This window comes from Oncorhynchus keta, chromosome 30 (assembly GCF_023373465.1).
Source record: "Oncorhynchus keta strain PuntledgeMale-10-30-2019 chromosome 30, Oket_V2, whole genome shotgun sequence".
Lineage (NCBI taxonomy): Eukaryota > Metazoa > Chordata > Actinopteri > Salmoniformes > Salmonidae > Oncorhynchus > Oncorhynchus keta.
This window is the reverse complement of record NC_068450.1, coordinates 52,816,165-52,832,486: the sequence shown is the minus strand read 5'-3', so window position 1 is coordinate 52,832,486 and position 16,322 is coordinate 52,816,165. Positions and strand designations below refer to the sequence as shown.

The following is a 16,322-nucleotide window of genomic DNA, read 5'->3' as shown; positions in this document are numbered from 1 at the left end:
ATTTGAATAAGGAGTTTTCATACTGCTTCCATGAAAGAGTTAGAGACAAGGAGAAGGGGTAGGGAGGGAAATGGAATCGGGAGGTCACCAGTTCAATGTACTGTCTCTTATTCACATGGGAGCCTTGACTGTTTGAAATCCAACTTACTACTCAAGAGTGATGTCAACTATTGTTCTTTTCCAGATTCCAGCCAGCAAACCAGGATCATTCCAACCATAGCTTTTGAATATTCCCTGAATTAAAATAACATTATGATTTGTCAATCAATGAGGTATTGATCACTGCCATCAGGAATAATTTTAAAAAACAAGTTTGTCTCAAATGAAATTGGATGTAAAAGGTAGGGTTGTCCAATTGTGTGTCCACCCTGTGAATCCGTCCAATGTCATGTATGCCTTATTTCACTTTCAATAAATTGCATGTGTCTCAACTTGAATATACGAAAATACATGCTTCAAAAATGCATCCTTTATTAGTCAGTTAGACATCAGAAGGCTTTAGGGCACAGAATTAAACCAACGCTCAAAGTTCAGTTCTCATTTTTAGGTTCATCTGAGTTCTGTATGTCGACTGCACTTGGCTCTAGGTCACAGATGCAGGTTGTTCAAGTTTTAACAAACAGCCCAAAACATACACGACCCAACACCCAGATGGTGTATTTATCTTACCCTCGGACAAAAGTGAAGTTTCAAGCGACAGCGTCAAGCACATACTCTAGACACATTTCCAAGTCATCCAGAAAGCACACAATCTGCAAAAGCAACCCACCAACACCGAACAATGCATTACGATGAGGTGAATGATTAATAGTTGGAGCCAAGTCCAGGTCTGACGAGGCCGCCAAGTCATATTCAGTTGGCTCATATGTTGATACTCCATGGTTTGAATGTTCCTTTCATTGGAGATGGAGCCTTGAGGAAAAAATATGTATAATGACGTTAAACGAATGTTGTTGGAGAAAGGGTATTGGTGAGACCAAAACGGTAAACATGGGCCAGTTAGTGGACTCAGAATAAGCCTAGTCCTGAACTAAAAAAGCACTTTCTTATGGAGCATTTTCATCAAACAACTTTTTAGTCTGGAACGAGGCTTGATCTGTGTCCTCTGGAAAAAACAGTCCTTTTGATATGAAGAAATGTTACCATCTCAGTGAACTGGTCCTCACAGGCCATGCGTATCCTCTCCGCAGTAGCAGGGGAACTAAGAGGGAAGCTGTCCCCTAGACCCCTCTCTCTACGGGCTGCAGCAACTGCCTCCTTTATAGCAAAGAAGATGGTGCTGGCCAAGAACACTGGAGGCTCGCCGATACCCTGTAACAACATGGCCGACTATCAATTACCACTTAGGAAGTGAATCCTCAGGAACCTTGAGTGAAAGCATTTTATCACGTTTTATACGACAAATAAACTTGGAACTTGACAATTTGGCATGGTGCAAATTGTTCAGTCCCAAAAAAATGCTCTGTATTTAGGCCTAATTGATGCCTTTATGGATGTGTCGCGTGATATCATGTCATTTGACTTATTTATTTATTTTTATTTGACCTTTATTTAACCAGGCAAGTCAGTTAAGAACACATTCTTATTTTCAATGACGGCCTGGGAACAGTGGGTTAACTGCCTGTTCAGGGGCAGAACGACAGGTCGGGGGTTTGAACTCGCAACCTTCCGGCTACTAGTCCAACGCTCTAACCACTAGGCTACCCTGCCACTTGCCTTGGACCTGTAGATGGCATGTGGGTTCTGTGCGTTGGCCAGCAGGTGGACGTTAAACTGAGGAGGGACGTCACAGAGGGCAGGAATCTTGTACTGGGACGGACCCCTGGTCATCAGAACCCCCTCGAGAGAGAACTGCAGCTCCTCTATGGTGTACAGACCTATGCCCTGGACGAAGCCGCCCTCGATCTGGAATATATAGCACCATGTTAACTTTGTCTCAAGTCATATTGGAATGTATGCTACTGAAGGTGTCCTATATTGATCCATAATACTGTAGACATGTAGAGCCACTGGACCTGTGAGTGTTAGACAGTACTGTACCTGTCCTATATCTAGAGCTGGGTTGAGGCTCCTCCCGACATCCATCACAATATCTGTTCTGAGATTCTGCAACGAACACACAGCTAATTGTATAAAGCCAATGACGCCCTTAAGACATAACATATAAAACAGAGGCTCATACATGCTCATTGCAAGTTCTAGGGGATGTGCCGGCAGGTACCGTATGAAGTAGTGTTAATGAACATTTCCCTGATTTAGACCAAGGGTAATACTACTGTACTTTGTGATCTCCAGTGAGACAGTCAATCTCCACTTCTGAGCAGCAGGCCCCAAAGGTGAAGTAATAGTAGGCTGGACCCTCGCTGTTCTCCCAGTCCATATCCGTGTGAGGTCCCCTGGAAATACCCATACGGTGACCGCATTAGGATAGCCTACTTGTGACCGAGACGTTCCCAATATGAGCGCCGTAAATCGAGGCCATTGCAGTTATCACGGTCTTATAAACAGTCGGTGAGTGAGACGCCGCGTTGCTTCATTACACGCTACAGTCTACAGTATTGACAGGGTACGTACATGAAGAAGCCAGTTGCAGATAAGCTGACCTTCTGGCAATAAGCCTCAAAAATCTGTGGGAAAGAACACAAGTCATTGCATGCTATACCATTATGGAGATAGACACAATAACAACATTATGTTGACTTTATTATAGCCTGGTGGATGTTGGTTGATTACCCATTGTTGCCATGTATATTTGGGATGATTTTCCATGAATGGCTTCAAGCGCCGCATCAGTTTCTCACAAGCATCCTAAAATCATACACAGTAACATTTGGTAACAGTACAATAAACACATCTATACCAGATGTCTTTATAAGCCTATGAGAAGCCTGTGATAACAGAACATTGGAGCTAGCCTGGTCCCAGATCGGTTTGTGTAGTCATGCCAACTCCTATGGTCATTGTCCAGGGCAGTTGGCGTGACAACACAAACAGATCGGAGGCCAGGCTTCGTTGCAATACCTTGACTGCCATGCCCACTGCGTCCGTGCCAAAGGAGGCTGCTGAGGGTGCAGCATTGGGAACGTTGCCCGTACAGGTCTCTTTGATGTGGATTGAGGACATGGGCACCTTCAGGATACGACTGGCAATCTGGAGGGCTTTTGTGTTGATTCCCTGGCCCATCTCTGTGCCTCCGTGTGCCACCAACACCGAGCCATCTTTGTAGATGTTCACCAGAGCTGCACCCTTGAGCAGAGTTGGAACCAGATAATGAACAACTGTTATATTGTGTCTCTATGGGGATGAACACAGTTTATACTGTGGGCTCCTGAGTGGCGCAGCGGTCGAAGGTATTGCATCTCAGTGCTAGAGGCGTCACTACAGACACCCTGGTTCGAATCCAGGCTGTATCACAACCGGCCGTCATTAGGAGTCCCATAGGGCAGCACATATTATTATTATTATATTAGCACACAATTGGCCGACATCGTAAATAAGAATTGGTACTTAACTGACTTGCCTAGTTTAAGTAAAGGTTACATTTAAATGTAAAAATATATTTCTCCACAGTAACTTACAAGTGCTTACAGCTATGCAAATAAGTATCTGAACACCCGAACCAGTGTTAAAGTAGCTAACCTTTCAGTCAACAATGTCCTTTGTCAAAGCATCTTCCTAGCACAGTGGAAAAATGAACATGGGGCATTCTAAATTGAACATGTGTTTAAAGGGAGTTCTTCATCCTCACCTGGTTGAAGAAGCCTTTGGAGAAGCCGACACCAAACTTCATAGGCACAGCAGAGATGCCCCTCTTCTTCCAGCGGTTGGAGGTGTTGAACTGCTGGATGGCCTGGAGGCGATCGTGGTACCCAGCCTTGTCTAGACACTCGTCCCAGCAACGGAGCATGTCGCGGGGGGAGAAGAGCTGCTTGTGGTGGGTATAGCACTCCTCCTCCCGGTACATGTTGATCTCCCTCACCTGCAGAGACACACCAGGCCACATTCATCATCAGTTGGAAGATTGAATGGATGGATAAAAGGTGGGTAATTAACTAACTAAACATGACCCTGAATCCTCCAGTAACCTCTCACTAACCTTCTGTGGAGGGAGGCCACATTTGACAGCCACCTCGTGCAGCACGCTCTCCATCACCATGAGTCCCTGGGGTCCTCCGAAGCCTCGGAACGCTGTGTAGGAGGGCAGGTAGGTCTTACACACCAAGCCACGCCCACGCAGGTTAGGGATCTTGTAGCCATTGTCCATGTGAAGCAGGGCTTTCTCCATGATCTGAATCACAGCACAGTACAGGGAAATGAAAATGTGTCTTATGCTAGGGTGTTTCTGCTGTCCATTTTTAAACGTGGTGAGAATCCTCAGTCCCTGTTGTCGAGGACTTTTCAACTGATATCAGGCAATATATTGGACAATCGCAGATAACCATTGAGTCATACACAGTATTGAATTCAAAGTTCTTAACAAGCTTACAGCTAATGATTCATTCAGGGTGCACCCCCCATTACTGTAGTAGGTGATGTCCGCTGCCATGATGGTTCCATCGTTGTTGTATCCCACCTGAGAAAAAAAAACGGGTCGTTAGAAATGCTGAGGTAAACATTCCCCTGATCACACAGTTGTTGTTGATGATGCTCATCTGAGAGGGCTACTCTACAATACCTTGTATTTTCCTAGGAAGGGGTGTCTGCCACTGGTGATCAGCATGTCATCTCCACGTTCCAAGACACAGCGTACTGGTCGCCCTGTCCTACAATGAAAACATAGGCATATTTACTCTAAGTATTCAAGTTATTATATGTATTCAAGGTATTATATGTATTACATGTATTCAAGGTATTACATGTATTCAAGGTATTACATGTATTCAAGGTATTATATGTATTCAAGGTATTACATGTATTCAAGGTATTATTTGTATTCAAGGTATTATGCTGTATGTATTCAAGGTATTATATGTATTCAAGGTATTATATGTATTCAAGGTATTATCAAATGTATTATATTCCACTAATGTGTGTTATCAACACTCTGTTGAAAGCTCTTACTTGACTGCAGCTGTGGCAGTGATAGCAGAGAGGGAGGCAATCTTCATGACTTTGCCACCGAACGCTCCCCCCAACCTCCTCACGTGACATGTGATCTTGTTGGAGTCGATGCCCAGAGTGATTCCTACCACTTCCTGGGGTTGCAGGGACAAAACAAAATTACATTCAAATAACAAATTGGAATAACTTTTCGATTGGAATACTTTTTTTCTGATCATATCAATCAACCAGCATTGGGGGACTGATGGTTGTCGTGTGTCAAAAATCAAAGATTCTGATTGGCGGGAAAGGGTTAACAAGAGTCCAATATATAATGTATAAACAGAGGAGAAAACTAAAACATAGATAGTTTATTTGTGTCTAACCTGAGTGTACGCTGAATGCTGGCTGGCCACAAACAGTTCCAGTTCTCCATTCTCTCCTTTGGGCACTGCAATAAGGCCCTGAGTCTCCATGTAGAAATGCTCCTGACCTCCCAAGTAGATCTCATCTGCTCACAACACAATCACATATCATCAAGACATTTGAAGATATGAACTTGCATTAGAAGAAGGAGATGCACAGATGTAAACCATTGCGTTTTACCCTCCAGAATCTGATCCACTGTCCCAAAGGCTTTGTCCACGTCTCCTCTCTCCAGCTTCCTCTTTGGGTCAAAGAAGGACTGATGCTGGATGGCCTCTTCTATTGTGAAGAAGACAGGAAGTAGATCCTGGTAGGTGACCTTTACCATTTGAGCTGCTCTCCTGGCCTGCTCTCTGCTCTCTGCTACCACAGCCCCAATGATCTGCCCCACACAAGACACCTGCACAGGAACAACCAATCAACAAACCAATCATTCAATCAATCAAAAACCACCATGGTAAGCCAATATACAATATAATAGACCTCTCATAATTAGAAATGCCATTAGAACAGAGGTTCTCTACTCTCCTCAATTATCATCCTCGGTCATTGCCATGGTCATACTTTCTGTCTATGGTACGGTGCTACAGACTGGGAATGGTAGTGAGAGGGGACAGTACGGTAGCCTACCTCCTCCTCAGCAAAGAGTTCCTCTGGGTTATTGAACAACATCCGTCGGTTCTGACCAGGGACGTCCCCAGCTGATAGGAACGTGACTACCCCAGTCATGCCAAGTGCTTCAGATGGGTCAATGTTGCTGGTTTTGAAGTGGAATAAAGACACATGATCAGAAGACCTACATGCGGCCTCTTGAGTGGCACAGCGGTCTATAAGGCACTGCATCACAGTGCTTGAGGCATCACCACAGACCCGGATTCGATCCCGGGCTGTGTCGCAGCTGGCCGCGACCGGGCGATCCATGAGGCGGCACACAATTGTCGCAGCGTCGTCCAGGTTAGGGGAGAGTTTGGTCGGACAGGATGTCCTTGTCCTGTCGCGCTCTAGCAACTCCTGTGGAGGGCTGGGCTCATGCACGTTGACACGGTTCCCAGTTGTACGGTGTTTTCTCCAACACATTGGTGCGGCTGGCTTCCTGGTTAAGTGTGTTTCGGAGGACGCATGGCTCTCGACCTAAGCCTCTCCTGAGTCCATACGGGAGATTCAGCGATGGGACAAGACTGTAACTACCAATTGGATATCACGAAATTGGGGAGAAAAAAAATATTAGAAGAAGAAAACCTACATGCAATTTCAAAAAGACGAGTCTGGATTTAGGTGATTGTCTTATCATACAGATCCAACTGTAGAAGTTTGTATGGCCGATCCAAAAACAGTCAAATAATGACCCACTAACATAGACTCACATGATCTTGGCGTGCGCTCTGGTGCTGGTCACCATGTAGACAAAGAGTTCCCCCTGGACAGCTGGTATGTCATCGTAATACTGGGCCTCTCCTGTAGCCTGATGGAAGGCTGCTTGATGCATCATGGGATGGCCCACAGGGTCCTGGGAGGACTGGGCATTGGACACAAGCTGCAGAGGAAAGAGACAGACACTATGGGGATACAACCATCATCCATCGGAGTAAGTTGTAACCTTTTACATATAAGCCATTGTTGATCGCAAACCTGGAAAGAGTGATGTCCCTGGGGCACTTCGTTTTTGAAAGGCTTGAGAGCACTGAGGTACTCAAGGGGTAGAAGACACACGTTCACATCCTGCACAATTGGGTAGAAATCAAGAAACATGAAGCATAATAAAAATGATTGTAAACACCTTTTAGAGAGCCAATGTAATATTGCTACACACAAATATTGTCACATCCCTCAGATTCAGCAAAACAAGTGGCAGATTTGATGTTTCGCTGAAAAATAATTAAGGATTGTGCCTGTCCTGTATATGTACCCTCTCTCTGAGCTCCTGGAGGACCTGCATGTAGAATTTGAAGAAGAAGCTGGTGGTAAGGGTCTTGCGATACTCCACCTTCCCTCCGTGGGCAGAGTCAGATAGCTCCACCTCCTCCTCCAAAAGCCTGCAGGCATCAGCCAGAAGATCCTCCCCCCAGGACCTGAGCCAATCAACCAACACTTCAATTGCAATTCACAAGTTCACCAGATCACCGGTTAAGTTCACCAGTTCAGTTCAGTTTGGTTCATTTAATTCTGTTTGATGTGATGTGTGTGTGATGATAGGAAAGGAGAGATCACTATTACCGAATATGTTGTATGAATAGAACACTAGTGTGACAGAAGAGTTTGTGAAGAATGAATATCTCAACTCCTGTATTATAAAGAAACAACCAGAATTATAAAGGAGTAATATTGTGAGGAAGTGTTTGTAGAGTAAAATAAACAATTGCAATTGTAGAGTTATAAAAAAGCACCAGCATTGGGGTTACCAAACCTACAATTACCTTTAAAATTGTTCAAAAGTAGATCTGTCTCCATTTAGTGCATATTCATCTTAGAATAGTAGACAATGACTATGAAGCAAGTCATGAATATCCAATAGAGATTGGTAATAGGATATTACCAGTAAACATTGGGGTGGATTAAAACACAAATGATTAAAGAGTGGAGGGAGGACAGTGGTCAGAAGTTATCATGTTTTGATTTGCCTGTAATTAAAACCTTTTTGTTGCTAATTTAAGATTTGGCAGGGTGAAAACTAACAAAATGTTTATTTTCTCTTTTAGGAGAGGATGGGGTGTCCCTATCTCATCATTTGAAATGTTTCCGGAGGCCGGGTTGCCTTGGGAGAGCAGTTAGTGAAATTCTGCTGTTCTATTAAGTATAAAAGGTACCCAGCTCCCAATTAAGTAAGGCATGGCAAAAACACAACCCACCTGTTAACCCACATATTTGTTAGTGGTGTTAATACTGTGTCTGATTCATTGTGTGGGGTCTTTTTATTTGGGTTTTGTGGGTTCTTCACGGGTTGGAAAGGATGCACCTTAAAGGGGACACAAATACAACTTTCTGAAGCATCTATTGTTCAAATTTTGGTTGCACAGGTGTAAGTTCACCTGATGAGAAATTTACTGAAAAACTCAATGTAAACCTGGTACACAGAATGTTAGAAATGTCTTTAAATAATGAGTCTGAAGTACAGGGAAAGCAAAGGGAAAAGAACACTCACTTCATGACCTCTGTCCTGACTTTCTGGTGAGACCTAATCGCCCTCGCTAGAAAGGCTAGAGAGATTGGGTGGGATTTAAGTGTAGTATGTAAATGCTGGTAAATATGAGGAAGTGTTGTTGTTTTGTATGTTTTGTTTTTGTCTTGTGTCAAAACAAATCTCACCAAATTGGGTCTGCTGTATGGTCAGGATTTCTCCCTAAGCATTAGCCCTCTAACTCCCTGACATTGTAACTCTTGGTGAGGTCTTTCTTTCTCTCTCTCGGAGGACCTGAGCCCTAGGACCATGCCCCGGGACTCCCTGGCCTGATGACTCCTTGCTGTCCCCAGTCCATCTGGTCGTGCTGCTGCTTCAGTTTCAACTGTTCTGCCTGCGGCTATGGAACCCTGACCTGTTCACCGGACGTGCTACCTGTCCCAGACCTGCTGTTTTCAACTCTCTAGAGACAGCAGGAGTGGTAGAGATACTCTGAATGATCGGCTATGAAAAGCCAACTGACATTTACTCCTGATGTGCTGACCGGTTGCACCCTGTACAACCACTGTGATTATTATTATTTAACCCTGCTGGTCATCTATGAACATTTGAACATCTTGGCCATGTTCTGTTATAATCTCCACCCGGCACAGCCAGAAGAGGACTGGCCACCCCTCATAGCCTGGTTCCTCTCTAGGTTTCATCCTAGGTTTTGGCCTTTCAAGGGAGTTTTTCCTAGCCACCGTGCTTCTACACCTGCATTGCTTGCTGTTTGGGGTTTTAGGCTGGGTTTCTGTACAGCACTTTGTGACAACAGCTGATGTAAGAAGGGATTTATAAATAAATTGGATTGATTGATTGATTGATTGATTGATTGATTGAGTGATTGATTGATTGATGATAAAGGAGTATAAGCCAATTTGAAAAATGGTTTCAACAGTGTGTTTTTATTCTCTTTGACATTTGTCTTATTAAGAATATTAAGAATATTGGGAATATTGGGAATGTAATAATTTGTCATACAGTGAACAGGCCCTTTTGTTCTGGTCTATCCTCTTTCAAGCTTATGGTGAAGGGGACCACAGATGGTATCTAGATGCATGGAAGGGATAATTAGACCGAGAACAGTGTGAGCCCCTTCCCCTCTAACTGGCTGAAGTAATGGCAACAATGGCGTTCACTATGGCCTTTTCTCTCAGGAGTACAGCATGAGTCCGGAGACCGTCCATGTGGAGTGAGCATGGAGAGAGATCACGTCTAAACTTCTCTCATTCTGCTGGTGTACTAGTTTGAAAATGGACAAGACAGAATTGACCGTAAAGGATGGTGGTGCCGGCTCAAGTGAGACATTCGTCTGTTTGGGAAAATCAGATTATTCCACAGATATTGAAATCGGGACATGTGGTCCTTCTGTAGCTCAGTTGGTAGAGCATGGCGCTTGTAACGCCAGGGTAGTGGGTTCGATTCCCGGGACCACCCATACGTAGAATGTATGCACACATGACTGTAAGTTGCTTTGGATAAAAGCGTCTGCTAAATGGCATATATTATCAAGGGCCATTCACCTCGACATGCATGAGTTACATGTGTGCCATTGGGAGGATGAACTGTAAAGCTATCTGAAGAAGCAAATGAAGAAACACCAGAAGAATGAGTGCCGAGTGATAGGAGCAACGCAAAGCATTATGGACTGTCATTCTAAATTAGTTTTGGACAATTTACCAATAGTTCTACTCAACCAGCTTCATGAGGAATGCTTTTCCAACAGTCTTGAAGGAGTTCCCACATACGCTGAGAACTTGTTGGCTGCATTTCTTTAACTCTGTGGTACAACTCATCCCAAACCATCTCAATTGGGTTGAGGTCGGATGATTGTGGATGACAGGTCATCTGATGCAGCACTCCATCCCTCTCCTTGGTCAAATAGCCCTTACACAGACTGGAGGTGTGTTAATAAAGGTCATTATCCGATTGAAAAACAAATGATAGTCCCACTAAGCGCAAACCATATGGGATGATGTATCGCTGCAGAATGCTATAGTAGCCATGCTGGTTAAGTGTGCCTTTAATTCTAAATAAATTACCAACAGTGTCACCAGCAAAGCACCATCACACCTCCTCCTCCATGCTTCACGATGGGAACCACACATGCGGAGACCATTTGTTCACCTACTCTGCATCTCACAAAGACAGCGGTTGGAACCAAAAATCTAAATTTGGACTCATTTTCACCTGTCTAATATCCATTTATCTTGTTTCTTGGCTCAAGCTAGTCTCTTCTTATTATAGATGACCTTTAGTAGTGGTTTCTTCGCAGCAATTTGGCGATGAAGGCCTGATTCATGCAGTCTCATCTGAGCAGTTGATGTTGAGATGTGTCTGTTACTTGAACTCTGTGAAGCATTTATTTGGGCTGCAATTTCTGAGGTGCAGTTAACTCTAATGAACTTATCCTCTGCAGCAGAGGTAACTCTGGGTCTTCCTTTCCTGTGGCGGTCATCATGAGAGCCAGTTCCATCAAATCGCTTGATGGTTTTTGCGACTGCAGTTGTTCTTGAAATGTAACATTTGTAGAATTTTGTAGATTTGATGTAGATGGTGGTGGGGTGGCTGGAATGACGCGGGGAGCTGGGAAGGTGCTGGTGTAGCCTGCAGTTGGTGTACGGCCCGGAGCACCTCGTCCAATGCAGTCCCAAGGCGCTCCAGGCACGAGTAGTGGTGGCGGAGCTTCGCTGTTTTCTTGGGTTTGTCATTCTGTCACTGGTGTAGAAAGGAGTAGGCAGGAGGCAGTCGCAGGTTTACAACTACTGAATTTATTTAAGCACCATAGATCAAAGAGAGACGTAACCCAAACGCTGTTGTGCTCTAAATATATCTTCATAAACAAAATGGCACAGGGTGAACCCAAAGTGCAAAATATAAAGTACTCAAGAAAATGTCAGAGAGATTCCTCTCAGGCAAAGTGGCAAAGTGGCAAAGTGAGTATATATACAGTGATAAAGTGGGGATTGGAACCAGGTGTGTGTAATGATGTCGACACAAGTCCGGGGTTGATGAGTGAAGTGTGTTTCCCAACAGTAGGTTTGGCAGCAGTTGGAAGGCTGGCGACGCCGAATGCCTGAGCTGGACAAGAGGAGGAGCCAAAGCGAAGGCTGGTGTGACAACTGATTGGCTCAAACGCATTAAAAGGAAAGAAATTCCACAAATGAACTTTTAACAAGGCACACCTGTTAATTGAAAGGGATTCCAAGTGACTACCTCATGAAGCCAGGTTGAGAGAATGCCAAGGGTGTGCAAAGCTGTCATCAAGGCAAAGGGTGGCTACTTTTAAGAATCTCAAATATATTTAGACTTGTTTAACACTTTTATGGTTACTACATGATTCTATATGTGCTATTTCATTTTCGTTTTAATGTATTCAATATTATTCTACAATGTAGAAAAGTACAAATAAATAAAAAACCTTGAATGAGTAGGTGTGTCCAAACTTGACTGGTACTGTAAGTATATACTTAATACTTTGTTGAACCACATTTGGCAGCGATTACAGCCTCAAGTCTTCTTGCGTATGACGCTACAAGCTTGGCACACCTGTATTTAGGGAGTTTCTCCCATTCTTCTCTGCAGATCCTCTTAACCTCTGTCAGGTTGGATGGGGAGTGTCGCTGCACAGCTATTTTCAGGTCTCTCCAGAGATGTTTGATCGGTTTCAAGTCCAGGCTGTGACTGAGCCACTCAAAGACATTCAGAGACTTACATTTACATTTACATTTAAGTCATTTAGCAGACGCTCTTATCCAGAGCGACTTACAAATTGGTTAATTCACCTTATGACATCCAGTGGAACAGCCACTTTACAATAGTGCATCTAAATCTTTTAAGGGGGGGGGGTGAGAAGGATTACTTTATCCTATCCTAGGTATTCCTTAAAGAGGTGGGGTTTCAGGTGTCTCCGGAAGGTGGTGATTGACTCCGCTGTCCTGGCGTCGTGAGGGAGTTTGTTCCACCATTGGGGGGCCAGAGCAGCGAACAGTTTTGACTGGGCTGAGCGGGAACTGTACTTCCTCAGTGGTAGGGAGGCGAGCAGGCCAGAGGTGGATGAACGCAGTGCCCTTGTTTGGGTGTAGGGCCTGATCAGAGCCTGGAGGTACTGAGGTGCCGTTCCCCTCACAGCTCCGTAGGCAAGCACCATGGTCTTGTAGCGGATGCGAGCTTCAACTGGAAGCCAGTGGAGAGAGTGGAGGAGCGGGGTGACGTGACTTGTCCCGAAGCCACTCCTGCACTGTCTTGACTGTGTGCTTAGGTTCATTGTCCTGTCATAAGGTGAACTATCTCCCCAGTCTGAGGTCCTGAGTGCTCTGGAGTAGGTTTTCATCAAGGATATCTCTGTACTTTGCTCCGTTCTGCCACCACCATGCTTCATCGTAGATGTCACGCTGGTATGAAGAGATTCGGGAGACAGACGCAGGAATGCGTAATAGTTTTTTTATTAAGACCAAATTACGGAGTGCTGTGAAAATGCACGGGGACGAAGACCAAACAAACGCGTAACAAAAACACAGGGTTGAATCCCAAACAAAAGCACGAGGAGTACCTTGAATAAATAACCCGTAATCAGACCCGTAATCATCTGTGAGGGTACGAAAGCATAAAACACACAGCACAGGTAATCACACACACCAACAGACATTGTAAAAATAATCGACAGCCCGATGGAAACCAAAGGGCACACTTATACAAGTACCAATCAGTGGGAAATAGGGGTTAGGTGTGCGTAATGAATGTTCCGAAGGGATCCGTGACTGTAGGGATAGTGCCTGGTTTCCTCCAGAAGTGACGCTTGTTATTCAGGCCAAGAGTTCAATCTTGATTTCATCAGACCAGAGAATCTCCATTCTCATGGTCTGAGAGTCCTTAGGTGCTTTTTGGCAAACTCCAAGCAGGCTGTCATGTGCCTGTTACTGAGTGGGAAATAGGGGTTAGGTGTGCGTAATGAATGTTCCGAAGGGATCCGTGACTGTAGGGATAGTGCCTGGTTTTCTCCAGAAGTGACGCTTGTTATTCAGGCCAAGAGTTCAATCTTGATTTCATCAGACCAGAGAATCTCCATTCTCATGGTCTGAGAGTCCTTAGGTGCTTTTTGGCAAACTCCAAGCAGGCTGTCATGTGCCTGTTACTGAGTAGTGGCTTCCGTCTGGCCACTCTACCATAAAGGCCTGATTGGTGGTTGTCCTTCTGGAAGGTTCTCCCATCTCCAAAGAGGAAATCTAGAGCTCTGTCAGAGTGACCTCCCTGACAAAGGCCATTCTCCCCTGATTGCTCAGCTTGGCCGGGCTGCCAGCTCTAGGACGATTCTTGGTGGTTCCAAACTTTTTCCATTTAAGAATGATGGAGGACACTTTGTTCTTGGGACCTTCAATGCTGTAGACATGTTTTGGTACCCTTCCCCAGATCTGTACCCCGACACAATCCTGTCTTAGCGCTATAAGCACAATTCATTACATTTACATTACATTTAAGTCATTTAGCAGACACTCTTATCCAGAGCGACTTACAAATTGGTGCATTCACCTTATGACATCCAGTGGAACAGCCACTTTACAATAGTGCATCTAAATCTTTTAATGGGGGGTGAGAAGGATTACTTTATCCTATCCTAGGTATTCCTTAAAGAGGTGGGGTTTCAGGTGTCTCCGGAAGGTGGTGATTGACTCCGCTGTCCTGGCGTCGTGAGGGAGTGTGTTCCAGCATTGGGGAGCCAGAGCAGCGAACAGTTTTGACTGGGCTAAGCGGGATCAGTACTTCCTCAGTGGTAGGGAGGCGAGCAGGCCAGAGGTGGATGAACGCAGTGCCCTTGTTTGGGTGTAGGGCCTGATCAGAGCCTGGAGCCTGGAGGTACTGAGGTGCCGTTCCCCTCACAGCTCCGTAGGCAAGCACCATGGTCTTGTAGCGGATGCGAGCTTCAACTGGAAGCCAGTGGAGAGAGCGGAGGAGCGGGGTGACGTGAGAGAACTTGGGAAGGTTGAACACCAGACGGGCTGCGGCGTTCTGGATGAGTTGTAGGGGTTTAATGGCACAGGCAGGGAGCCCAGCCAACAGCGAGTTGCAGTAATCCAGACGGGAGATGACAAGTGCCTGGATTAGGACCTGCGCCGCTTCCTGTTTGAGGCAGGGTCGTACTCTGCGGATGTTGTAGAGCATGAACCTACAGGAACGGGCCACCGCCTTGATGTTAGTTGAGAACGACAGGGTGTTGTCCAGGATCAAGCCAAGGTTCTTAGCGCTCTGGGAGGAGGACACAATGGAGTTGTCAACCGTGATGGCGAGATCATGGAACGGGCAGTCCTTCCCCGGGAGGAAGAGCAGCTCCGTCTTGCCGAGGTTCAGCTTGAGGTGGTGATCCGTCAACATCATGGCTTGGTTTTTGCTCTGACATGCAATGTCAACTGTGGGACCTTATATGGACAGGTGTGTGCCTTTCCAAATAATTTCCAATCAATTGAATTTACCACAGGTAGATTCCAATCAAGTTGTAGAAACATCTTAAGGATGATCAATGAGATGCACCTGAGCTCAATTTCGAGTCTCATAGCAAAGGGTCTGAATACTTATGTTAATAAAGTATTTCTGTTTTTTGCAAACATTTATAAAAAAATATTTTTGTTTTGCAAATATATTTGTCGCAGGAAACAAAGTACAAAGGGGTCCAGCCTCTGAATTTAGTTGACTGCGGCAGGCTGCATGAATGTACACTTCCTAATCCCAAGGCTCTTCCTGACTGATAAGAAGACTGGGAGTACTGAACTTGGGCTGGGAAGATAACAACACCTGCCTAGCCACAGAGATTCATTGTACATCCTAGACTCAGGAGGGAGGGCTTGTTTGGTAGAACAATAATTATACTAGTTGACCGCCATAGCATGCAAAAAAAGGGCGATGTGAGCGTGATATGGTGTCGGAATGCCGCTTGTAAAACATGCTGCCTAACTGGTATTCCTGGGTAAAAAAGCATGAGTTGATGTTTTTTTACAGACTCCATTTTGTTTGGACCCCAGCAGTACAGTATTCCTGAAGGTATAGAGTCAGGCTAAGGGAGAGTGGGAATCATCATGTCATCATCATCAAACTTCGTTTCCTGCCATATTTGATTATGCATAGCACTAATACTTGTCATATTTTGTGATTTCTTTTGCTTTTCAAATCTTTTGCTATCACTCTCTTAGGAACCCGGAGGAAGAGAATTGCAAAAACTCTCACTGAAATGTCATTATCAGAAACCGCTAGAAGCTACTCTGACAATAAAGATAACAAGTTGGAGGTGACAGCTTGGCTGCCAAATATGTTTGAATCATAGTCTGTGAACTTTGCAAAATGGGCCATGTTGTGAGTATGTCCTTGTATGTGATAACACTGATTTCATGTTGTAAGGCTCTGTGCTCTTCTTTTGTCTCACGGGTCTCAGCAACTATTTTGTTCAATTCTGCAACTGCAGGAGAGACTGTTAGTTTGATTGGGCTAAAATAAATGCCATTTTCTGATGAGAATGATGAAGATAATGTGGACTATAAGGAACTCACTGAAGGTCATGAAGAGTATAACCATGTTCTCCCCTCTGCTCATGACAATAGTGTTTCCATAAATTAAATTGTGTAATAAAGCATGTGTGTATGAAATGAAGGTATTAATAAACCATTCTACTGCAATGATTTTACAAGTGTAAGGGCTATGGAATACCTATGTA

General features: G+C 44.6%; 1 protein-coding gene across 1 annotated transcript in view; it reads right to left on the bottom strand.

Annotated features, from left to right (window-relative positions):
• Positions 1 to 447: 447 nt before the first annotated feature.
• The window catches only part of aox5 (aldehyde oxidase 5), a 30,596-nt gene continuing 14,721 nt past the window's right edge, over positions 448 to 16,322 (bottom strand). Inside the window, exons 15-33 of the mRNA XM_035744836.2 lie at positions 7,373 to 7,535; positions 7,096 to 7,185; positions 6,831 to 7,000; positions 6,097 to 6,223; positions 5,647 to 5,866; positions 5,427 to 5,551; positions 5,062 to 5,195; positions 4,676 to 4,763; positions 4,487 to 4,573; positions 4,097 to 4,288; positions 3,749 to 3,979; positions 3,022 to 3,246; positions 2,734 to 2,808; positions 2,575 to 2,627; positions 2,282 to 2,396; positions 2,041 to 2,106; positions 1,717 to 1,905; positions 1,144 to 1,311; positions 448 to 912 (exon numbers count right to left, since the gene is read on the bottom strand). Coding sequence (XP_035600729.1) covers positions 862 to 912; positions 1,144 to 1,311; positions 1,717 to 1,905; positions 2,041 to 2,106; positions 2,282 to 2,396; positions 2,575 to 2,627; positions 2,734 to 2,808; positions 3,022 to 3,246; positions 3,749 to 3,979; positions 4,097 to 4,288; positions 4,487 to 4,573; positions 4,676 to 4,763; positions 5,062 to 5,195; positions 5,427 to 5,551; positions 5,647 to 5,866; positions 6,097 to 6,223; positions 6,831 to 7,000; positions 7,096 to 7,185; positions 7,373 to 7,535 — 2,569 coding nt within the window. The 3' untranslated portion in view covers positions 448 to 861. The remainder of the gene's footprint in view (positions 913 to 1,143; positions 1,312 to 1,716; positions 1,906 to 2,040; positions 2,107 to 2,281; positions 2,397 to 2,574; positions 2,628 to 2,733; positions 2,809 to 3,021; positions 3,247 to 3,748; positions 3,980 to 4,096; positions 4,289 to 4,486; positions 4,574 to 4,675; positions 4,764 to 5,061; positions 5,196 to 5,426; positions 5,552 to 5,646; positions 5,867 to 6,096; positions 6,224 to 6,830; positions 7,001 to 7,095; positions 7,186 to 7,372; positions 7,536 to 16,322) is intronic.